Source organism: Microcebus murinus, chromosome 5 (assembly GCF_040939455.1).
Source record: "Microcebus murinus isolate Inina chromosome 5, M.murinus_Inina_mat1.0, whole genome shotgun sequence".
Classification (NCBI taxonomy): Eukaryota; Metazoa; Chordata; class Mammalia; order Primates; family Cheirogaleidae; genus Microcebus; species Microcebus murinus.
This window is the reverse complement of record NC_134108.1, coordinates 109,532,443-109,556,096: the sequence shown is the minus strand read 5'-3', so window position 1 is coordinate 109,556,096 and position 23,654 is coordinate 109,532,443. Positions and strand designations below refer to the sequence as shown.

The window sequence follows — 23,654 nt, the reverse complement described above, 5'->3', positions numbered from 1 at the left end:
TTGCTGGGTCGTGCACTTCACAGATGCGGTTTCCCTCCCCCTGCACTCCCCGTTCTTTATCTGTTTTGTTTCTTTGCTTATCTGTTTTGTTTCTACTGCACATTTCCCTTCCAACATGTCCTGTCATTTACTTATCTTGTTTATCGTCTGTCTCACCATTTCAATAAAACTCCAAGACTCGTTTGACTCTCCCATTCACTGCTGCACCCACCATGCTTATAACAGGGCAAGGCAGTCCTGGGAGCCAAACTGCTGTTTGTTGAGTGACTGAGGGGTTAGAGGTGGTTCCTGTGAAGTGTCCAGACTGGTGTGCGGCAGGACCGACACAGTCAAGTTCTGCGGGCACACCCAGGCAGTCAGAGGCCAGATGGCCCTCCCGGCCCCAGGACTCTCAGTGTCGCACTCTAATTAGGCCGGGGCCCCGCCCCTTCAGTCCCCGGCTCCCAACTCTGCCCCAGGTGCCAGCCCACCTCCACTCCTGCGGGCGACCCTGGAGACTTCTGCGCCGCAGCATCAGCCCCAGGTCTCCTGCCGCTCAGGCTTCCCCTCCAGAGCCCCGCCCCCGCGCGGCCCCGCCCCGGCCCCGCCCCCGCCCCGCCCCCGCCCCGGCCCTGGCCCCGCCCCGCGCGGCCCCGCCCCCGGCCCGGCCCCGCCCGCCCGCGCGTGCTCACTGGTGCACTTCTTAACGTGGCTCCCCTTCTTGAGCGCGTGGCGGCTCAGCTTGCAGTGGAAGTTGTCCTCCCAGAACTCGGCAAACCAGATGTTGCGCCGGTTGTTGTCCAGCGTGCGGCTGGAGAAGTAGCGGTCGAAGCCTGGCGGACGGGAAGGGGACTCAGGGCTCTCGCTCGGCCTTCCTGCTGCCACGCCCCAGGCTAGGCAGGGGCCGGCCGGCTGAGGCGGGAGGAGGCGGGCGCGTGCCTGATCCACGGCCCAGGCGGAAAAAACAAAATGTGGAGCATTTCATTTCACTCAAAATGAAAAGAGCTGTATTCAGTCCCAGGGGGAGCATGTGTAAGCCACAACTGCTGCCTTTATGGAAGAGAAGTACACCGATGAGGATGTTTCCACGGTCAAAGCCACGGAAACGCTAATATCGGGCCTCTTTGAGAAGGTGCCGTCTGGGAGTCCTGAGATTAGAGCAGAGAGGCTGGTGGGTTTGCCCAACCCTGGGAGCACGTGGCCAGAGAAAGCAGGGGATCGCACAGCAAGACCAGGACCTGGACCTTCTGCTTTCAAGTCCAGAAGGTCCTGGTCACAAACAGATGCAGCCTGCTTCCTCCACGTGCTCTGCCAGACTCAGAAATCTGCTCTCAGCCAAAAACCCTGTCCAAGGGTGGGCAGGCTGGCGGGGAACAGGGCCCTCTCCCTCCTCCTGGATGCTCCTCCCACAACACTGACCACTCTGTGCACAGTGACCTACGCTGCTTGAGATGGGCCAGAAGGCCTGAGAGCTCAGTGGGGCTGCATGAAGCTTCCTGTGCAAGGAGGGGTCGGAGTGGAAGCTAAATGAGAGCCGCAGGAGAGATGCTGGCACTGGGCGGGGTGGCCTGCAGCAGGGCTTCTCAGCCTTGGCACTGCTGACACTTGGGGCCAGCTGCCGCTTTGTCCTGGGGGCCGTCCTGTGCACCGCGGACGCCGAGCCGTGTCCCTGAACTCCACCCGCCAGATGCCAGCAGCATCCCCCAATCATGACAACCAAACATGTCTCCAGACATTGCCAAATGTCCCTTGGGGGGCAAAATCACCGCCAGATGAGGACCACTGTTCTAAAAGCTTCTCTAATGTCCAAGAGAGAAAAGGTATTTGTCAGGCAAGTTCTGGATCCAAATCCCACTCTGCCACTTACTGCACTGTATGTCACTTAATCTGTCTGATCCCCAGAGTATCCCCCCCATCTCCTACATGTGGGTCAGAGGGCACCACAGGGTTGCCAGGAAATTAAGTGAGATGTCTGCGCAGGGCCTGGCATTCGGGGCACCAGCAAGCCATCATTATTGCTACTTTGTGTTTATTACGCTTGGGGTTTCCAGGGGAGGGGTGGAAGCTTCTGCACCCTGTGCTCCCTCTGCCTCAGGGTGAAGAGAGGACACTGCTGTGTGACCTTGAGCAAGTCCTTCCCCTTCTCAGCCTGGCTCTTGGAAAATTTGTTGGCAACGCAGATGTCTGCGGCCCCATCCAGCTCCATCAACGCTGGATTCTATTGAACGGAGGGAGGGCAGAGAAGAAGGGCTGGGGAGCCCACGTCCCCCTGGGGAGGACTGCAAGGTCCCTGCCAAATCAGGCCATTAACAGGAACTTCACACCACACTGTCTGTGAGGTTCTGGCCACAGCACTTTGTTCCTGCCCAGGTGACTGTGGCTCTGCCCTGAGAGGAAGGATTCGGGGCAGGGCAGGCCCCAACCCCAGGCCCAGGCAGGCTCTGCAGGGAGGCCCGTCCCGCACACAGCACCTCTCCTGTAGCCTGCTGGCCGCTCCCAGCCCCCTCGGGCACAGGACTCTCTCCCGGCAGGGTGAGTCCGTGCACGCCCCACACCTCCCACACCCAAAAATATCTGAGCAGGGAGGAAGAAAGGACCGGAATCTGGATTCAAATTCTGCTCTATTGAGTGCCTGATAGGCCTCCCAGCCCAGAACCTCAGAACACAAGACTGGGGACCAGGCAAGGAGAACGCAAAGGTGCAGGAAGAGGAGGAGAAAAAGGAAGCAGAGGAGGGACACGGAGGCGAATCCAGGGTGGTGCTGAGAGTAGGCGGGTGAGTGTGGTGGTCCTGCATCCTGTCCTGCCAGGCCTACCTCGCACGGACATCCTCTTGGGGAGAATAGTGACAGCACCCTCAGCCACCTCCTCCAGGTGCAGCACCGGTGCAATCTTGGAGCCCCAGCTGTCCGAGCCCATCCAGAAGAAGTGGCCTGTCTGGTTGGCTCTCCGCGCTGCCTCCAGTACACGCCTGTGAGAACACACACCAGCCCAGCCCAGCCGTGTCTGTCCACACAACTGACCCCACCCCTGGCCACACCAGCTGTGGGCCCACCTGTCCCCCGGCTCTGCCTGGACCCCCCACCCCTGACTCCCATGAGCCGAGGGCCCACAGCTGCCCCAGCACCCATGCCCATACCCCCTGCCATGGCTCCCCCACTCCTGGCCCACACCTGCCCATAGGCCCACACCTGTCCCCCTGGGCCCACGCCTGCCTAGAAGCCCACGGTGATTTCTGAAGTTCCCGCAAACACCACACCTGTCTCCCCAGATCCACACCTGAGTTCCATCTAACTCAGGCCTGGGAACTATTAACATGTCTGCCCAGCCCCTGTCCTCTTGGATTCATGCTTTCCTGGCCCTGAGCCCACACCCACGTCCCTTAGCCTGTCCTCACATTTACTGTCACACACACACACACCCCTCTGCCCCCTGACCCCTCTGCACATGGTGCCCCCCCCCCCCGCCAGTAGTGCCCTCTCCATCCGCCCCATTCTGTGCCGGAAGTCCCGGTCCGTCCCAGAGCTGCCGCCCATAGCCTGACGTGGATGGATGATGGGTGGACGAGGGCACAGGCTGCCAGGTGCTCACACCCGGCCAGGCCTCCCGTGACAGTGGTCTTCATCAAACCAGCATGGGACTGAGGAGCCCTTACTAGGCGCTTAATCAGTGCTTGCTGGGTACATGGACTAAGTGGCCACTCAAAGACACCTCCCTGGAGGGCAAATCAGTGAGGAGTGGGCAGAATTCCCCTAACGCTGCTCCTCCCACGGGGAGAGGCTGGAGCAGAGAGGGGCAAGGACCTTGCTCGGGGCCACATAGCAAGTGGGAGGCTGAGACACTAGAAACTGCCCAGGCCTTCCTAGCGGAGAGGACCAGGGCAGACTGCGGGACGGGGGCGGCTGTCGGGCCTGTGCAGGATGCAGCCGGCAGGGGCAGGAGGGCTTGCAGCTTCAGAGAGAAACGAATGTTCCCAGGCCCCAGAGCCTGCACCTGGGGCTGGGGCCGGCCTGAGCTGGCCTCACTGTCCCTCCTCGCCCCACCCCCGCCCAACTCCATCATCTCCCGACCCCTCACTGGGGCAGCCCCCCACCTCAGTCCCACTAGTAGCAGGTGGGGCTGCTGTTAGCACCCACACACACCGGCCTGCACCCAGCCAGCCCCAGGTGACCAGGGCTCCCAGGCCTCCATCCCTGCAAAGTTTGTCTTTACTTCTGTTTGCTTCTAAAATGCATGTGGGTTTCCAGCAGAAACGACCCCGCCTTCCGACTCACCTCAGAAAGTCAATCTAGTCCCATCCCACCCTCCCCTGGGTGCCTCTTCTCTGGGACAAGGGACCCAAGGCTTTTATACTCTCTCCCAGCCGGGAGTGGGGTGCACAGCCTGGTGGGAGATGGCAACTGGGTCGGGCCAGCTTTGCGGTGGGAGTAGGGCAGGACCCGGGGAGCAAGGACTGGTGGCTCAGCGGGGCCTCCTGCCCCAGGAGCTGGCTAGCCCTGTGGGCATCGGGAACATTCGGAGCCGGAATTAGGGGACCTACATGCTTTAAGGGGGTCAGAAACTACCTCTGCGCACAGTGTGGGCTGCCAGGACAGGCTCTGAGGAACTCCCCTCCCTGGCTTCTCGCTGCCTGAGACACCGCCATTACAGCTGGACCTTTCGGCTTTTGAGGACTTAAGGATCTTCCAGAACTCCCTCCTGTGGCCCTCTGGTGACCTGGCAGTGTCCCTGGGTGTTTATATGTTTTGCTGTGACTCTGGAGTCCAGGACAGGGTCTCGACGAGTGAGAAAAGGGTTTAAAAGAATGGGACTCAGGGTGAGGCTGCTTAGGAATGGGAGCGACACTGGGAGGGGCAGCCTCAGCTGGGCCCCTGAGTTGGGAGTCTGAGGGCCAGGAATGTGAGGGAGGAAGCCCAGAGGGCCACATCTGCCCCGGCTCCCCAGAACAGGGCCGTGTCTCCCCCAGACTTGGGCTCCCCAGGACAGGCAGTGTCTCCCCTCAGACTGGGGCTCCCCAAGGATGGGGCCATGTCTCCCCTCAGACTGGGGCTCCCTAAGGACAGGGCCGTGTCTCCCCTCAGACTGGGCTCCCTGAGGACAGGCCATGTCCCCTCTCAGACTGGGGCTCCCTGAGGACAGGGCTGTGTCCCCCCTCAGACTGGGGCTCCCTGAGGACAGGCTGTGTCTCCCCTCAGACTGGGGCTCCCTGAGGACAGGCCATGTCTTCCCTCAGACTGGGCTTCCTGAGGATGGGGCCATGTTCCCCTCAGACTGGGGCTCCCCAGTACAGGCTGTGTCCCCCCTCAGACTGGGGCTCCCCAGGACAGGCAGTGTCTCCCCTCAGACTGGGCTCCCCGAGGACAGGGCTGTGTCTCCCCTCAGACTGGGGCTCCCCGAGGACAGGGCCATGTCTCCCCTCAGACTGGGGCTCCCCGAGGACAGGGCCGTGTCTCCCCTCAGACTGGGGCTCCCCAGGACAGGCAGTGTCTCCCCTCAGACTGGGGCTCCCCAAGGATGGGGCCATGTCTCCCCTCAGACTGGGGTTCCCTGAGGACAGGGCCATGTCTCCCCTCAGACTGGGCTCCCCAAGGATGGGGCCGTGTCTCCCCTCAGACTGGGGCTCCCCAGGACAGGCCATGTCCCCCCTCAGACTGGGCCCCCTGAGGACAGGTCTGTGTCTCCCCTCAGACTGGGGCTCCCTGAGGACAGGGCCCTGTCTCCCCTCAGACTGGGCTCCCCAAGGACAGGTCTGTGTCTTCCCTCAGACTGGGGCTCCCTGAGGACAGGGCCCTGTCTCCCCTCAGACTGGGGCTCCCTGAGGACAGGGCCCTGTCTCCCCTCAGACTGGGGCTCCCTGAGGACAAGGCCATGTCTCCCCTCAGACTGAGCTCCCTGAGGACAGGGCCGTGTCTCCCCTCAGACTGGGCTCCCTGAGGACAGAGCCGTGTCCCCCCTCAGACTGAACTCCCTGAGGATGGGGCCATGTCTCCCCTCAGACTGGGAAATCTCTGAGTCCTGACCCATCTTGGCCCTGACACCCAATCTCAGGGAGGTGGGAACAAAGGAAAACTAGGAGGAAGGGAAGCTGGTTAGGAGGGGCAGTCAGGGATCCTCTATTAAGGGTTCCCAAGTGTGTGGCTTGTGACCTAGGTCCCAGGGGCTGGCCCAGGGTCTCCGCACCCAGTCTGCCTGCTCCTACTCTGCGGATGCGGTGACTGAGGCGCAGGAAGGGGAAGCGTGTCCCCAAGCCAGGACTAGAACCACAGAGATCGATTCCCTGTACTCTAAGCTCACCTATAAAAGGGAGGGACTGCGGCCAACATTTGCTGGACACCTACTTCATGCCAGAGGCTACTCTAAGCCCTTTAAGCACATTCCTGCATTCAATTCTCCAACGCTGTCGCTGTCGGGCAGGCTTCATTAGTTCATTTTTTTTTTTAGCAACAGAGGTCCAGACAGGTTAAGAAACTCACCTGAGGTCACACAGCTAGTAGGTAGAACAGGATTAAAACCTAGGTGGTCGGACCCCAAGCCCACAGCCTTAGCCCCTCCACTAACGCACCTTGCTGGCCATCCTGGCCCTGTTAGCAACAGCCTGTGCCCCAGCCTGGGGGTCTCCCTGCTCACACTTACCCTCCCCCACCCCTCAGGATCCCAGGGTGGGCTTGGGCTGGCCTAGGAGGGTCCTCAGCAGGACAGGACCTGTGGCTCTCCCCACGCCTGCTGGCTCCCCGTCCCGCCCCACTGCCGCCTGCCCTCACCTGATGTCATCCTCATTGGCAAATATGATGACCGCCCTGGCATTCGAGGTCTCCAGGAGGCGACGGATGATCTTGTCGAACTCACCCGTCTTGGGCTCCCGTGGTATCTTCACTGACTGGGCGATGCACACGCCCCCTGCAGGAGGGGCACCAGTTAGCTCCAGGGCACAGGGCTGGGGGGGGGGGCAAGGTCCCCAGCCTGACTCCCAGCCCTGGGCTCCCAGTCTCTAGATACGGGCTGTGCAGTCAGCATGGCCGCAGCACCAGTCTTGACTCCACTTGCCAACAGGGGACTCTGCACATGCCACGTAAGTACTCTGTGCCTCGGTTTCCCCATATAGCAGGTAGAGGAGACAAGAAGCAGTATAGCATCATGCTTAGGAACCAGATTTCCTGGGTTCAAACCTCAGCACTGCCACTCACTGCTATGTGACCTCAGGCTGGTTACTGAGCCTCTCTGTGCCACAAATACATCACCTATAAAGTGGAGATGCTACCTACTTTGTAGGATTGTTATAAAACATTAAATAAATGAACTAATGCATATAAATACAATAACATCTGGTACACAGTGTTTCGCAAATGTGGGTTATTTTTATCGTGACCACCTCATGACATTCTCAGAGGATTAAATCCGAAAATGAGATCCCACCTGGGCCATCAGTGCCCCCACACCTCCCACAGCTCATGCACACGCCCTTGGTGAGAGCAGTGTGTCTGGCTGCCGGCCACCAGACACCCGGCAGCACTCAGTGCTTCACCCAGCCGGTCCCCGGCCTCAGACGTGTCTCTGATGCTGGCAGGGGACGGGTCTCCTTCACGTCTTTAAGTCCCACCTGACCTCCCGGTGCGGAGCATTCGTGGGCCACTGCCTGTACCGTCCACTGCATTGACACCTGAGGAGCCTGGAGCTCAGAGAAGCGGCTTGCCCAAAGCCACCCAGTTTCCTGCCCTCCTGGGGGCCAGGAGCTGGGGACCCCCAGAGAATAAGACCCCTGAGGTCCCTGGTAGCAGAGTCAGGGCTAAGTTGATGGAAAACCTTGAGGGATTAATCTTAATGAAGCCAGACCCACTATCCAACCACCACCCTCCTCTGGGTCCCCCTCAAAACCGGGTACAGCCAATGCCTCGAGCCAACCACCTGGGCTGGGCCTCCAGATGCCACCCCTGGGCCTCCACCTGGCCACCTGGGCCTTCTACATAGACCTGCCCTAGTACATCAGGCAACTCTGTGCAGGGCCTGGGCTGCCAAGGGCTCGCAGTGCGGGGAGGACACCACCACCACCAGCCCTGCGGAGCAAGTGCCAGCACCCAGCTCCACACACAGGGCAGCCCCTACCACATGGGCAGGGAGTGGCGACCAGGGAAGGCTGCCCAAAGGTGACACTGAGCTGAGTCCTTAGAGGGCGCTAGCAGCCATGTGGGGCATTCTGGGGAGAACAGGTGCGCCCACTAGAAGGACGGGCTGCTCTGTGCCAGCGCCCTGCCAGGTGTGGGGCCACAGGCCACAAACACACACACACGCAGCCCCTCAGGTCTCTCCTAAGACACCCAAGAAGTCCCAAGCACCAGAGAAGAACACGATTGCCAGGAGCTCATGGGCAAAGGAGAGAAGAACCAAGGGTGCGTGGCAGGGCCGGGGCCCCTCCCGTTCTGGGTCACCAAGAGCCACAGCACTGGCCGGGCAGGCGCTCGGCTCCCAGCGAAACCCTCCATATGGTTTCTTTCCAGTTAGAAGTGGGCCAATTGCAACATTTCTCCCCCCATCTGGGGAGACAGATGGACAAGAGGAAGAGGCTGGACGGGGAGGGGGAGGGGAGGCTGAGCCACATGGCTCAGGATGGGGGTGGGGCAGGGGATGGGCGCTAAGTGCTCCCCAGCAGGAGAGACTGTTAGGTTAAGCACTATTTCTGGGCGAGGATCCGTGTGGTGGTCCTGCCTGGTGCAGCCTGCAAGCTTCCCTGTGCTGGTGAAGGAGGGTTAGGCTCAGTCAGCAAGAACGCGAGTGAGTCACAAGGCACCTGGGGCGCGCGTGCGGTCTGAGGATGGTGTGACGTTCTTGCAACCACAAGAGACAGGAAGACTGAGGGCCTGCGGGGGTGCAGAGCCCGGGGATACTGAGGAACATGTCGGAGTGTGCAGCGCATGTTGAACACTATTCTGCAAATTTCACGTGGCTGCGCCCATCTGAGGTCGGTGCCAGCCCCACATCTCCAATTTAGAGATGAGGAAACTGAGGCACAGAGGTTAAGTGGCTTCCCCAAGGCCACGAAGATCATCAGGGGCAGACTGGGGTTTCCACTCAGCCATCTGGCTCAACAGCCACCTTCCAGCCAGTCGTGTGGGGAGGGATTGGGTCGTGGAGTCAGGGGGGCTCAGGGGCCATGAGCACGTCTGGGCACAGCGCCTGCCCCGTGGGGAGTGCCCACTGGTGTCACTGTCCCCAGGATGAGGACACATTAATGCCCACAAAGCCCTCACGGAACAAGCCCACGGTGCCTTTGCTTCGTGGCCCAATTGTCAGCATGGCTGCTCAGGGGAGTAGGGAACAAGAGGCTAGCTCACTGCCAGGAGCTCTCCTGGAGTGACAGACGCTCCTGGCAGTGGCATAGCCTCTGCCTCGACTGCTCTCCTGGCACCTGCCTCAGCCGACAGCACTGGTTGGCCGAGAGGGATAGCATGTACTGAGCACCCGTTGCATGCCTGGCCCCAGGTGAGGCCCAGTCTCCATGAGTCTTCACACACCCTGAGGGCAGCGGGCAGCACTCCCACCTCACAGATGAGGAAACTGAGCCTCGGAGGTGCTAAATAGCCTGGCCAAGGTCGCACAGCCAGTCGGTGGACTGCAATCCTGGTCTGTATCCAGACTTCCCCAGGCAGAGAGGCCGCATCTCCTGCAGCCCCTTCCTGGCCTGGGAAGTTCTCTTTCCTGTCAGCCCTTCAGCTGCAGAACAATCACTCCACACCCTAGCCAAGACTAAAAGTGCAGTGCTTCAAACGCCAGTGCCTCTTCTGCAGCCTCTGTTGTTTGGGTGTGTTGGTGCACATGCGTGCACTTGCATGTACACACTGTCACAACGTGCACGCTCGCACTGTGCACGCAAGCACACAGTCTCCACAGCCCGCCTCTGCACACCCTAGCGTGTGCTGCTACTGACCCTGAGTCATATACAAAGCCCACTGGCCTTCCCTGTGGCCAGTCCCTGCTGCCACCACGCCGTCACCACAGGAACCAGGGCTAACACTCCCTGAGTCTTCAGACCTCACCACCAGGGAGGGGCAAGTCTCCCCACACCCACGCTTCTCCAGCCTCTCACTGAGTAAGATAAGAACCCACGAGTCCATACCGAGAGTAAGTGTGCCAAATTAACGCCCACAAAGCCCTTGGGGAACAAGCCGCTCCCTAGCTCAGGGCAGCCCTCCCTGCCCCAGGCTCCAGGCACAGCACCATAGGGGCGCACATGGAGAAATCTGGGGTGCCCCACGGCCCCCTAGGCTCCTGGGTCCCCCTTGGCAAGTCTCCAGCCAGCCAGGCCGCTGATGAACACCCAGCTGCCCGGTGCCAGCTGCAAGCCCTGCCATCCCGGCCGGCTGCTGCCGCCGCTCGCTGGGCAGGACGAGAAGCCACAGCCTCTCGCCAAGAACATCCGAGCACGTCACCGCTACAGAGACCCTGGGCACCTCCTGGCCCAGCTGCACGGAGAGTGAAGAGACGGAGGCCGGGGGCAGTTCCTCGCCCAGGGGCACAGGCAGCACAGCCCGCCTCCAGACGAGGCTGTCACCACCACACCGGGAGGTTTAGAATCCAGGCCACCCGACTGCTTCCCTACAAGAACACGGGAACCGGGAACCGCCACCTCTCCCAGCTCTCACACCCCACCCAGCCCACCCCGCTGGGGCCCGCAGCCCGCCCCAGCTCCACACCTTCCCCTCCCTGTGCGCCCCACCCACCAAAACCGCCTTGTTGGCCAGACACAGTGGCTCATGCCTACAAACCCACCAGTTTGAGAGGCAGAGGTGGGAGGATTGCTGGAGGCCAGGAGTTCAAGAACCTATCTCTACGAAAAATTTTAAAATTAGCTGGGCTTGGGAGGGCACACCTATAATCCCAGCACATTGGGCGGCTTAGGTGGGAGGATCACATGAGCCCAGGAGTTTGAGGCTCCGGAGAGCTATGATTTCACCACTGCACTCCAGCCGGGGCCACAAAAGGGAACCTTGTCTCAAAAAAAAACAAAGAAAACCACACACACACACACACACACACAGACTCGAAGCTGCCTCGTCTTCGGCCCCCTCCATCCGGGTTGCCTCTGCTACCGCAAACCTGGACACCTGCTGGCGAGGCGCCGTCAGACCCGGAGACGGAGACGCGCAGGGCGCTGTCCAGCGAGGCCGCGCAGCTGTCCCGGAGCCAGCACTCCCGCTTCCCCGCTCCCCCCAGCGAGCTGCGCCTGGGCACAGGCGGCCCACACAACGGCGCCCACTGCAGCACTGTTTGAAACTGCAAGAAGCGGAAACAGACTAAATGTTTTACAACAGAAGAATGGATACACTGTGGTGTATTCGTCCAATGGGATATTATGTAGTTAAGATTAATAAAACAGCTCTCGAGTCAACATGACAAATCCTGAAAACAAAATTGACTGACAAAAGCGAGTTGCAGTATGATCTGTCCGCTTCGTGTAAAATTTAGAGACCACACGTGGCATTATTTGTACAGACGTGCATATATGCACATGATATATACACTGACCGGGGTAAACGCTGCATGAAGCCAGGAGATTTTGCCCATTGTATTCATCGAGTTCTTCTCGGCGCCTAGAACGCTCTTGGCACATAGTAGGTGCTCGGAAATGTTTCCTGAGTAGCCAAACGAAGACAGGAAAGACTCACTCTTCGGAATCATGGGTCCCTCGCGGGAGGAGAATGGCAGTGGGGACGGCACCAGGGAGCGTTCCCTCAATCCACAACATTTATTTCTTTAAAAAATAACCGGCGCCGAGCGAATGTGGCAGCATGCAACGACTCGGCAGGTCTGGGCCCCACAGCCCAGGCTGGACAAACCTTGGAGACAGGGGTGGCGGCAAGGCTCGGCCTGACGGGCACGCGGGTGTGCCTGCGCCTCCCTTCCCGCCGGCCAGCCGGGAGCTGCTCCAGCGCCGCCTTCCTCCCCCAGCCCAGGGCCGCCCTCTCCTCCCAGCCAGGGGTCCTGAAATCCCGTCTGTCTTCCCCGAGGGTGAGGACGAGGACGGGCTCGCCCCCGTGTGAGCCTCCCCAGGCGTCAGGCGCCCCAGCAGAGCACGACACGGGGAGCCTCCACCAGGAGACTGAGCAGCGTCCTGCTGTTCTTGTGTCTCGCCCTTTCCATCCGCGGCCGGCACCTCCCCCGGCGCTGTCCAGGTGTCCGCCTGCGACGCACTCCCAAGCGCAGGGTCAGGCCCGCGCCTCCACTCATCCATTTTTTCTTTCTTCTGAAAAGCGCCCTGCTCGGTTCCTGGCAGAGTGGATGCTTAGGAAACCACAGTGAGTCCCGCCCTTCCGGGCTCCCAGTCCAGCTGGGGAGGCAGGAGGCCCGGCCAGGCCCCGCTGCACGGCTCCCAGACGTTGCTCGTTCAGCGACCGCACTCATCACGCACCTGCAGGCACATCTTCAGGGCCCCTCTCATGCCACCTTGCCCACATGCTGCCACTGCTGTCCCTTCGTTGAGTCCACGAATGTCTACTGAGCGTCTCTTACGAGCGGGCCGGTGTTGGGTGCTGGGATGCGGTCTGGGGGGACACAGCCCCACAGCTTACATCGGTGGGAGGAAACAGTGAACATCCTGGAGGGGCACGGAGGAGGAGACCAGCCGCGTGACGTGCGGGAGGGAGGGGGCTGCCCCCACCCCACCCAGATTCGTCCTGCACAGGGAGGCTCCGCTGGGCCTCCCAGGTCTGACCTTTCCCTAGGAGGTGCTGCCTCACCTGAGACGCAAGGAACTGAAAACACTTTGCAACTAGTACATCCGCCTTCAAATGACGTGGGATTTGCTACTGAATGAACTGGATGTCCCGTGCACTCCCTGGGCTTGCCTGTCCCTGAGGTGTCCCCAGTGCACCCGGCGGACCTAGGCTACAGGACATGACTGTGGCGCCTGCACTCTGCTTACTCCCCCTCCGGCCTGAGGCTGGTGGGACCCTCCCCATCCCCCGCGGCAGGGCTCTCCTGTCCTCCTGTCCACGTACGTGCTCCCTCCCATCCCGCTCCACATCCCTGCCTTCAAGGCACCCCTGCGTGGGGCATGCCCACTGTGCAGTTGGTCGGGACAGGCAGAAAGGAACGGCCTCCCACAGGGGGAGCCTGCTGTGCCCATGGCGGGGGACAGCCAAGGGTCCCCTGAGCTCCCAGCCAAGTCCGCCAGGACCCCCAGGAAAGGCTCTAGGCTGCCAGCCCTCAGGCGGCGGGAGGGGGTGGGTGAGGGGATGGGGCGCCGGTGAGGGGGTGGGACTCCCAGCCCTCCCCTTCTCGCTCCAGCACCCAGGGCCTGGGATCGCACTCCGAAGCCCAGGCTGCCCGCTCAGCCCAGGCAGCACCGGACACTGGGCTCCAGCGCACGGAGCAACTGCCCTGCGGCCTGGGCCTCTGCCACCAGTGCAAGGCGCAGCGAGCGGGGCCTCTCTCAGCCCAAGCAGCCCGTCCGGAGACCAGCAGAGACCTCTCCTCTTTCTCTTTTCCTTTTTTTCTTTTTCAATCTTTGTAAATTTAAAAAGGGAGAAAAACAATGAAAATACAAACCCTAGGAAATCAAGTGTAAAAATCTACATTACGGCAAAATGTGAAGGCAGCAAATTGCAACAGGATGGAGGGTGGGAGTTACAGGACCCGGCAGGCAGGGAGGGGTCCCCAGGCGCCCTAGGCTCCCAGCAGAGACAAGGGTGAGGGGAGGCTGGAAGCTACCGCTGGGCCATCATGGCCTCACACACACGCAGCACACATACACACATGCACATGCATACACACGTGTATGTGCACACACGTTCACATACATACACACATGCACATGCATACTCATGTGTCCGTGCACACATATACACATGTATGTATACACACGTGCATACACATTCATGCATGCACACATAGACACATGCACACACCATACACACACAGGTCCTCTCTCCCTCGCCGTCCCCTCCTTCCCTCCTACCCCAAAGCCAGGCCCTCCCCACACCAGCTGTCAGGGACTGACCAGCTGACCAGAAACCGCTGCTCAGAGGGGTCAGTGACTGATAAGGTGCTACTTTTGCTTTTAGCTGGGAGCAAAGCCTTAATGGAAATGAATGGAGCTGTGGCTGCCGGCAGCGGCGCTCGGCCAGAGCAGGGTTCTGAGGCAAGGAGGACACCCAGGCCCCGAGTGAAGGCCCCTCTGCCTGCGGCTGCTCCAGGGCAAGCTCTGGTGTGGGTGACACGGATGGTAGGGCTGGGCCAGCTCCAGCTGGGTCTGGGACTGCACAAGTCTGGGACGTCCCTGTCACCATCCCCGTCTGCTCCTGCTGCTGGCCTGACTCCCCGGGTGGTCAGTCTCCAACCCACCTGACCCTCGGCTCCCTGCTCACAACCCTCGGGGTCTCCCGTTGTGTGTGTGCGCGAGTGTGTGCGTGGCACTCCAGGCCTGCATCTCCTCCTCGGGTCTGCAACATCCAGCCTCACCCCGGTCCCTATCAGGGTCCACCCCTCTGCCTGTCTGTCCCCAGCAGGCTCTGCACACGCTGCTCCTCAGCCGGTAGCACCCCGCCTCGCTGGCCAGCGGCCCTCTGGCTCCCCAGCCCTGCCCTTCCCTGGCTTGGGGCCTCGCGGGGCCCAGGACGCAGGCTGCACTTGCCGGGGCAATGGGTGACCTGGCGCCGCCGACAGGGGTTCGAGGGGACAGCCGGGCAGCAGCGGCTAGGCGGGCACAGGGCAGCGCCCTGGAGGATGCGAGGCTCCGGCACTCGCGGCTGAGAAGCGCCCCTGCGCCTGCTCAACCCCCACCTCCTCCGTGACTGCCCCTGACCGCCCTCGGCACAGGCGCAGGCACTGGCGTCCGCATGCTAGGCTCTGGGCCACAGCGATGTCCAAGCACCGCGCCTGCCTTCCCAGGGTGCGCACGAGAGCGAGGGCCACACGCGTGGAGTGGGCGCCGCGTGCACCCGACATCTCTCCCAGCCCTGCCTCCCGTCGGGGCTTCCCTTTCTCCACCTGGACACGCCTCCGTGCCCTGAGTCTCGGCAGACGGGTGCGGGGAAGTGTGAGCGCGCCCTGCAAGGTGGCCGGGGCCCAAGGGCCCGCCTGAGCACGGCTGGCCCCGCAGGGAAGGGCGAGGTGGAACACTGCCCTTCCCACTGCGGCAACTCCAGCCCATGGGAGGAGGTGGGCCCGCCGCTCCGGTTCAGCTCAAGTCCCAGGGTGAAGGAGCAATGAGGGGTCAGTGACCCAGTGTCCTGCCTGAAGGGTACACCCCTGACGCACCCCGCTGGACTTAGGTTTGTGCAAAGCATGGCTATCACACTGGCGTTCAGCTCCCCGCCCGCCCAGCCTGAGCCAGCCCTCGGGCTGTGTGACTGTGGTTGGGTTACTAAGCCTCTGTGGGTGTCAGTGCCCATCTGTGAAACGAGGAAGGACCTGAACTCCGCCTGATGGGCTCGCTGTGAGCGTCAAACGCAGTGGCACTTGTGTCCGTCCCTGGAGCCAACGCCTGGCCAGCCTGCTGGGTGGCGCTGCTCAGGCGGGGCAGGAGCCGGGAGGACAGACAGGACAGGCCGGTCGGGCCCACAGCCCTGGGGCCCGGGGGTGCCAGGACAGACCGAGGCGGCACACACGGCCTGTCTCTCCTGGGCACTCTCAGCACCACCGCCGCCCAGACACACGCACACACACGGCAACACACGCCCTCACATAGTCACACAGTACACAACCCCACAGCTCAGTCTCACGGTCACAAACATTCGCCCAGACGCAGCCCACGGCCACCCACAGCCCTACACGCCAGGCCAGGGAGAACCTCGAGCCGCCGCACGGCGGGCACGGGGCCACACGCAGACACTGACACAGTCACACCTCCCACAGCCACAACCTCACAGTCGCCACACAGCCTCACCACACGCACCAACGCACCACACGCACCACACGCACCACACGCACACACCTCCTCCACTCGCGCTCGCACAGCTGCAAACCGGCACAGGGACACGCGAGTCACAGACAGCATGCAACACACATTTGCCCTGTGGTGACCTCAGACAGCTCCCCGGATATACATAGCACACGGCCACATGTGCCCCACAGTCACACACGTATCACACACACAGACACACATGTGCCCCACAGTCACATATGCACCACACACAGACACACATGTGCCCCACAGGCACATACGCACCACTAACACACACATGTGCCCCACAGTCACATCTGCACCACTAACACACACGTGCCCCACAGTCACATACACACCACACATAGACACACATATGACCCGAGTCACATAGGCATCACACACAGTCACACATGACTCCCCAGTCACATACACACCACACACTCATACCCCACAGTCACACACCACACACGCATGTGCCCCACAGTCTCGTACGCACCACACAGACATATATATGACCCCCAGACACATGCACACCACACAAAGAGACACAGGCAACCCCTGCCGGCCACACGCGACAGCCCTGCTGACCACGCGTAGCCCACCGCGCAGCAGGAGCAGGCGGAGTGTACGGAGAGGCGCTGCTCGCCACCGCCACGCAGCCACACGGAGCTCACGCAGTCACCACGCGTGCACAGCGCGGCCTCAGACCCGTCTTCCTCCCGTCTGCCCAGACGTGCCCCATCTGCCCCAGGGCACCTCAAATCCGGTCGCAGGAAGCCCAGAGGCCCCCGCACCACAGGACCTGCGGAGCCCGGCCCTCAGCACCGTGACCACCACTGGCGCCGCGGCGGGCGGGCCTGGCCGGGAGGCTGCTGGCTGGGCGGGGCCTGACTGTCACGGGGCAGCCTCAGGGGCCCGCGTTGGGCAAAGCCCTCATCCCTCCTCTGAAACCCGTCCCCTGCCGCCAGGGGTGCAGGGCAGCCGGTGGGGCAGAGGCGGGCGCCAGCGTCAGAGAGCTGCGTGGCACAGAGCCTGTGTCCCACGCACTCGCCTCTGCTCCGTGACAAAAGCCAGCTGCCCCGCCTCTGGCCCTGCCCTCGGAACTGACCTGCCCCCGCCCCGGCTGCCGCAGGGTTAGAGCGGATCACCTGTGGACAGGCCCGGCCTCCGGGGCACCCTGGGGCCCAGCCAAGCCAGCCAGCAGGCTCAACGCCTCAGAGCGGAGCCCTGTCGCTGGCCAGGAGGCGCCGGCGCTGGGAGCTGCATTACTCATGGCGCGAGGAGTGAGCAGAGGGAAATCTGCTGAGTGATCGACTTAGTATCTTAACACAAACCCATTTAGGCAAAACACCTCTGAAGCGAGAAAGGCGGAAAGCATAATGGAAAAGGGAAGTGAGGGCGTTTGGAGGCAGGAGGGGCAAGAGGGGCCTGAGGGGGCAGCCTGCTCTCAGGCCCTACTCCCCGCCCCACCGGAGCCGCGCACTCCCTGATGGGGAGCCCACCCCTCCTCGGGTTCAGCTCAGAGAAGGGAGGGGCTGCCCGGGGCTCCCACAGCCGGTCAGGCCAGCTGCACCAGACCCCGGGCTGCGGGGTGGGGGTCAGGGTCCTCTGCCGAGGTCGCCCTGGTCCAACCCATGGACCGTGCAGTGCGCGGCACGGCTCTGTCCCTGCCTCGGGCCACGGGCAAGGCCGGGACGCTGTGGCACGTGGCTGAGGACACAGGACAAGACCCCAACTCTCGTGTCCTCAGCCCCCAGCTCCAGTGACACCCTGGGGCATGAGGTCACATAACAGCTTTCTGGTCCCTTCTGCAGCCTCATGACAGCCCCTCACCACAGCAGGACCTCTTTTTGCAGCTCAACCAGACTGCCCACCCTCGAGCCTCCGGCCAGCGCTAGTCCCTCTGCCAAAAGCCTTTCCTGCTTCTCCATCTGCCCAACCCCCGCCAGCCTAGGGGCACGATCACTCTGCCTTTTCCCCCAAGAAATACCCCAGCTCCTTCTGGCAGTGGGTGCTCACCACACTCCTCCATGCCTCTCCACTGGCGCCTGCCATCCTCTGCCCTGTGTGTGGTCACTTGTGCAACTGGCATACTCTAGGGCGAGGCCTTAGGCCAGGCTGCCTGGGCTCAAATCCCAGCTCTGCCACTTCTTAGCTGTGTGACTTTGGACAAGTTACTTAACATCTCTGGACTTTGTCTCCTCACAATGGTGTGTGAAGAATAAATGAGTAACTACACGTGTGGAACAGCACCTGGCACATTAGCACTCATGTAGTGTTTGCTACATGAAACATTGCCGGTGTCCTCCGTCAGCCCAGGAGTGCCTGCAAGGGCAGACTGTGTCTGTCCGGTTCCTGACCCGCCAGTGTCCCGCAGAGTGCCGGGCGCACTCAACGCTGTTTGTACGCGTCTAATTTCCAGGAGCGTGGTCTCCCGGCCCCTTCACCCCAGACACCCCAGGCATCGGAGCCCGCGCTGGGCTGGCGGCAGAGACCTGGGGGTGCAGGCATGGAGATGACCTCTGGCCAGCTCTCCTCCGCAGCACAGCCAAGCACTGTGGGGCAGGGAGGGGCCGGAGTCGGGGCCAGCAGCTGGGCCTGCGGTTTGGCCAGAGAGGGACAGACGGCTGCAGGCCGGATGAAATATTTAGGAGCCCACATTCCCAGGAAGTGGAAACTGACAAGCAAAATGCAGTGTTGAGATGTAATTGCCCAGGCAGGCCGAGCATGTCACCCGCTGGCGGCAGGCTCCGTCCCCCAGCCTGCCACGTCAGGCACTGGGTAATGGAGTCCTCCCGGACCCCTGTCCCACACTATCCCCTGCCCCTCCTCCTCCCGGACCCCTGTCCCATGCTAGCCCCTGCCCCTCCCCCTCCCGGACCCCTGTCCCACGCTAGCCCCTGCCCCTCCTCCTCCCGGACCCCTGTCCCACGCTAGCCCCTGCCCCTCCCCTTCCCGGACCCCTGTCCCACGCTAGCCCCTGCCCCTCCTCCTCCCGGACCCCTGTCCCTCGCTAGCCCCTGCCCCTCCTCCTCCCGGACCCCTGTCCCACGCTAGCCCCTGCCCCTCCTCCTCCCGGACCCCTGTCCCACGCTAGCCCCTGCCCCTCCCCCTCCCGGACCCCTGTCCCACGCTAGCCCCTGCCCCTCCTCCTCCGGCCAGCACAGGGGGAGGAGTGGCCAAGAGCCCAGCAGACAGCGGCTCTGGCTCCTCTAAGACAGGCCCTTTGGAGGGCAAAAGAGTGGAAAATGAGGAGAACCAGGGGCCTGAAGCAAGCCCTAGCATCCCTGTAACAGGTGATCTGGCCACTGCACCAGGCCTCAGTTTCCTCAGCCGGAAAACGGGGCTGCAGACCACGCCCAGGAGGGAGGATGTGAGGGTGGACGTGAGCGGTCTGTTGCTGGTCTTGGTGGAGGAAGGTGGTGAGGGCAACGCCCTCCTGAAGTGGGGACGGCAGCAGAAGTGGCCCGGCCCAGGGCACCAGGACAGGCCTCCTTGGGACGCTGGGACGCCTGGGACTCAGGTTAGGAGGAGCTGATGGACTACTGTCAGAGGCTGAGGCCCAGATACAGGCCCTGAGCTGGTGAAACGCACACCTCACCCCCAAAACTGCCCCCGGCTCTCCCACCACCATTGGGAAAAGGCTTGGAGCCTCAAAGCCTGGGCCCGTGCTTGGCCAGATCTGGCAGTGGGGGGACAGGGACCAGGAAGGCAGGGAAAAGGGACTCCAGGCCCGGATCCTGGAACCAGCCTCAAGTACGGTCAGGGGGTCTTGGGGAGCAAGGGCAAGGGGGCACGTTCTTCCTGCATGCTGGGGGAGGGGCTGGTAGCATTTGCAGGTTTTTCTCAACAGGCATTTGGGGTGGGACAACTTTTCACAGTATGAGACTGTTCCATTTTGCAATACAGGGATGTCCTGGGGACCTGGGGAATCCCTGTGATAACCCAAAGTGATCCACATTTTTCTAAATGCCCCCAGGGGCTGTGTGGCTCTGCCCCACAGTTAAGAGGGCCCTTCTTATCTAAACCAGTGGCCCAGGGAGGGGCCAAGGTCTGCCTGTCACTCACACACACGCTGCCCAGGCCCTCCCAGTCCCCATGGGGCAGCCAGCCCTGCCAGGCAGCAGCCAGCTGACCACAGCAAACCCCAGCCTGCCCAGCCCAGCTCCTCCACCGAGACTCCTGTCCCACCTTGTCATTTCCCTGCCCCACACCCTCAGTGGCTCTCTCCTCCCCGGGACCAAGTCCAAACCCATCAGCCCTGTCCTGAGGCCCTGCAGGACAGACCCCCTCCAGCTCCCCACCCTCACCTCCCCTCTGTCCCCACCGCCTCGGCACCCGCAGTTTCCAACACACATCTGTTCGCTCTGCCTTTGATGCCTAATGCACCTTCCCAGACTTTTTTCTTCAAGTCATTCCCATATGTTCTTAAGGATTCAGCTCAGGCCCGCTCCTCCAGGAAGTCTTCCTGGGAGTCCCCTGGCTCCTCCTCCCCTGGGTGTTCATAACCATCCCAATGTCTCAGTCACTTGCACTTAGCACAGTGAATGGAAGTTACTGGACTAGATGCCTCTGTGCCTCCCAGCCTCTCACTCCAGGGAGCGGCCACTGCTGGACCCAGAATACACACTGCCAGTCACAGAGCAGTCACAATTCAGCAACAATGACTGAGCACCCACAGTGCCAGAAGCTGTCCTACACGCTGAGCACACAGCCATGAACAGGACACTCCTGCCCCCATGGAGCTGACACCCACCTGTGAAGCAGACAACAGGAATGAAAAAATGAACAGATGACTTGGTTAAGAGCTGGCCTATTGTCCCGGCTGCATCTCTAGCTCCCGTCCCTCTGCTCTTCCTGTCTTCCTCCACTCGCCCCCCTGCCCATCCTCTCTGTCTCTCACACGATGCCCCCCATTGCTCCACAGCCCTCATGCTCACAAGTTGAGTGACTCCACAGTTGAGTGACTTCTGCACACATTGTCTCATTAGCTCTTCCCAGTCAATCCCTGTCTTGGGTATTATGACCATTTCACAAATAAGGAAACTGAGTCCCACCAGCCACAGTCTCGGCCAGGCTGCCTCCACCTTCCCTTTCTCCCCCCATCCTCCCCCTGCCTCCACCTTTCTTTCTCGCACTCACTCAGCTTCCCACCTTCTGGGGTGACCTGGCAAGGTGCCTCTGCTCTTGGAGTCTGTTTCCTGTCTGTAAAGGGGTGGCAGAGAGGCTCTGGGAGATGGCCATGGCCCTGCTGCCCCTCCTCCTCCCCTCTACAGCCCCCACTATGTCATACTCAGCTTGTCACTTTGTCCTGCTCCCCCCATCCCAAGGCCTCCCTGGGGCCCCAAGACATCTGCAGGAGTCATTAGCTTTCCTTCTGGCTCATTAAAAAGGAGCATTTGCATAGAATATCCATGTGATCATTCTGTCTACCACAAAACGGGGCACAGATATTTTGCAGCATGGAGGCCAGGAGAAAGGAGGGGACAGCCACAGGGGAGGGAGGGACGGCCCCAACCAGGAAGAGGCCAAGTGCCTACCCTCAGGGTCTGAGGTCTCGGAGGCAGCCCCTTGCCCCTCCAGCCCTTGCTTAGACTTTCTGACAGCTACCTTACCTGCTTCCGTCATTGTTACAGTAAACAGTAGAAATGCCCATAAATAAACATAACCAGCTAAAAAAGAAATTGGCGACAAAATGGAGGAGAAAGAACCTGCCTTTATAGATGAGGCTCCACTCAGCCCCCACAGGACTGGCCCAAGAAGGGGCCCTTTGGTGGGCTGGAGCCAACCAGGGCTTCCTGGGAAGTCTGGCCTTGGTGCCACTGTCCATGGTGCTGAAGCCAGGAGTGCTGGCCTTGCCTGGGCAGACCCACATCCCTCACCCTGTGGCCACATGCAACCGGAGCAAGCCCTGTGGGTGCCAGCTTCAAGCTTCAGATACACCCCAAAGATGTCCCTTCTCGCCACCCCCTGGGACAAACCATTGTCACCTCTTTCCAGGACTACAGCAGCCTCCTCACTGTCCTAGGCCCCACTCTATCCCCTATACAATAGGCACAACTATTAAACCTAATACTCACATTAAATGTAACCTCCACTCACATGCTCCTCTGCTCACAACAGTTCCTGGCTCCCATCTCACTCAGAGCAAAAGCCAGAGTCCCCACAGGGACCCACGAGGCCCCAGGTGACCTGCCCCCGCTTCTCTTACTTCTCTCCACCTCACTCATTCTGCTCCTGCCTCCTGGCTACTCCCCTAAGGCCAGGCAGGCGCCACCTCTGGGGCTTTGCACTTGCTGGTCCCCCTGCCTGGGCACCTTCCCAGAGACCCCCACTCAGTCCACGCCTCGCTCAGGAGGGGCTCTGCTGAACGTCACCCCTGCGGAAGGGCAGGGTGAGGGCCAAACAGCGGTAACCTTGCAGCGAACTGTCTCCCCACCTGCCGTCTGCGCACTCACATGCTCGTTCTTCATCACGGGGCCTGCGGCTCTGTCTGAAGCGATGTGACACAGTAACGTGCTGCTTGTCATCTGGAGGCCCCGGCCCTCCCCCCGTGTGAGCTCCACCCGGCCAGCACGCGCTCTTCATCTGCTTAGGCCACTGCGGGTCCCCGGCGCCCTGGTCCAATGCCGGACACACACTTGGTGCTCAATAAATATTCATTCAGCAGATGAATGCATTACCAGGCATGAAAGTGCTGAAGGGCAGAAGAAAGAAATGCCCCGCTCCCCTCCTCCCCAGCCACACCCTGGGGCCGGTCTGTTGGAACAGGAGGCCCAGCTCGGACCTCGAGGCCCCTGAAACCCCAGGATCGTGAGGGGAGCCAGCGCCAAAGGAGTGGGTGCCGGGGGTGTGGCCCCACCCACTTTCAGACAGGGCCCTCGGGCTCATACGCGCTCACGCGGGAGTCACACGTGACCTGGTGGTTCCCGACCCACCTCTCTCCCTCTCTCTCTCTCTCACACACACTCCCCGCAATGCCAGGGTCCTACAGGCCACGGACCAGGCAGGGAATCTCGGGCCCCTTCGATGGCCCTGCCCCACTCAGGAGCCTCCCGCCTCTGCCCTCCCTGGTCCACAGAAGAGCTGCTGGCCTCCGAGGGGCCTCGTCCGTCTGACCCGCCCAGCGCTCCCTGGGAAGGTGGGGCGAGGGGAACCAGACTCCCCGTCACAAAGACGGCTCAACCTTCCTCCCTAAGCTCCAGAGCAAGAGCCAGTTTTGCGTCACACAGACCTGGGGACAAAGCCCAGCTCTGCCCCAACAAGCTGTGAGGGCCCGGGCAAGCCTTGCAGCCGGGACTGCAGTCACCTCCTCTGTAAAGTGGGCACAATCCCCAGGGCTGGGCCAGGGCCGGGGCCAGGGCCTGGCAACTTCAGTGACGAGGGTTGATGAGACACTGCCTGGAAATGTGCGCTCAAAACAGGAGACTCTCAGGGGTTTTTACGCAGGCCCAGCAGGGCTGGCTGAAGGGCTGGCGCAGCAGGCAGTCTGTCCGGGCTCCAGGGCTGTGGGGAGGGACTGGGCGGGCGGACACAGGCTGGTGAGGCAGAAAGGCTGCATGCTCCCTGTGTGACCACGTACGTGCACCTGTGGACAAAAGCACGCAGCCCTTGCTGGTCCTACAGATGAGAAACTTAGGATCAGAGGAGGGAAGTGACTCTGGAAGGTCACGCAGTGGAGAGGGATGGGGCTGAGATGGGGAAACAGGCTGCTGGACCCCGCCCGCCCCAGGCACTCAGTGGCCCCGTGATGGCCCCAGCAGGAAGCCCCAGGTGGAGAAGGTAAAACAAGGACAGAC

At 61.5% G+C, this 23,654-nt stretch overlaps 1 protein-coding gene across 3 annotated transcripts in view; it reads right to left on the bottom strand.

The window, feature by feature from the left end:
• GRM4 (glutamate metabotropic receptor 4) overlaps positions 1-23,654 on the bottom strand; it is a 122,700-nt gene that overhangs the window by 40,253 nt on the left and 58,793 nt on the right. For all 3 annotated transcript variants that reach the window (XM_076003424.1, XM_020286983.2, XM_076003425.1), the window contains 3 exons: positions 6,740-6,875; positions 2,795-2,949; positions 672-812 (listed from right to left, as the gene is read on the bottom strand). In XM_076003424.1, the coding sequence (XP_075859539.1) occupies positions 672-812; positions 2,795-2,949; positions 6,740-6,875 (432 nt within the window). The remainder of the gene's footprint in view (positions 1-671; positions 813-2,794; positions 2,950-6,739; positions 6,876-23,654) is intronic.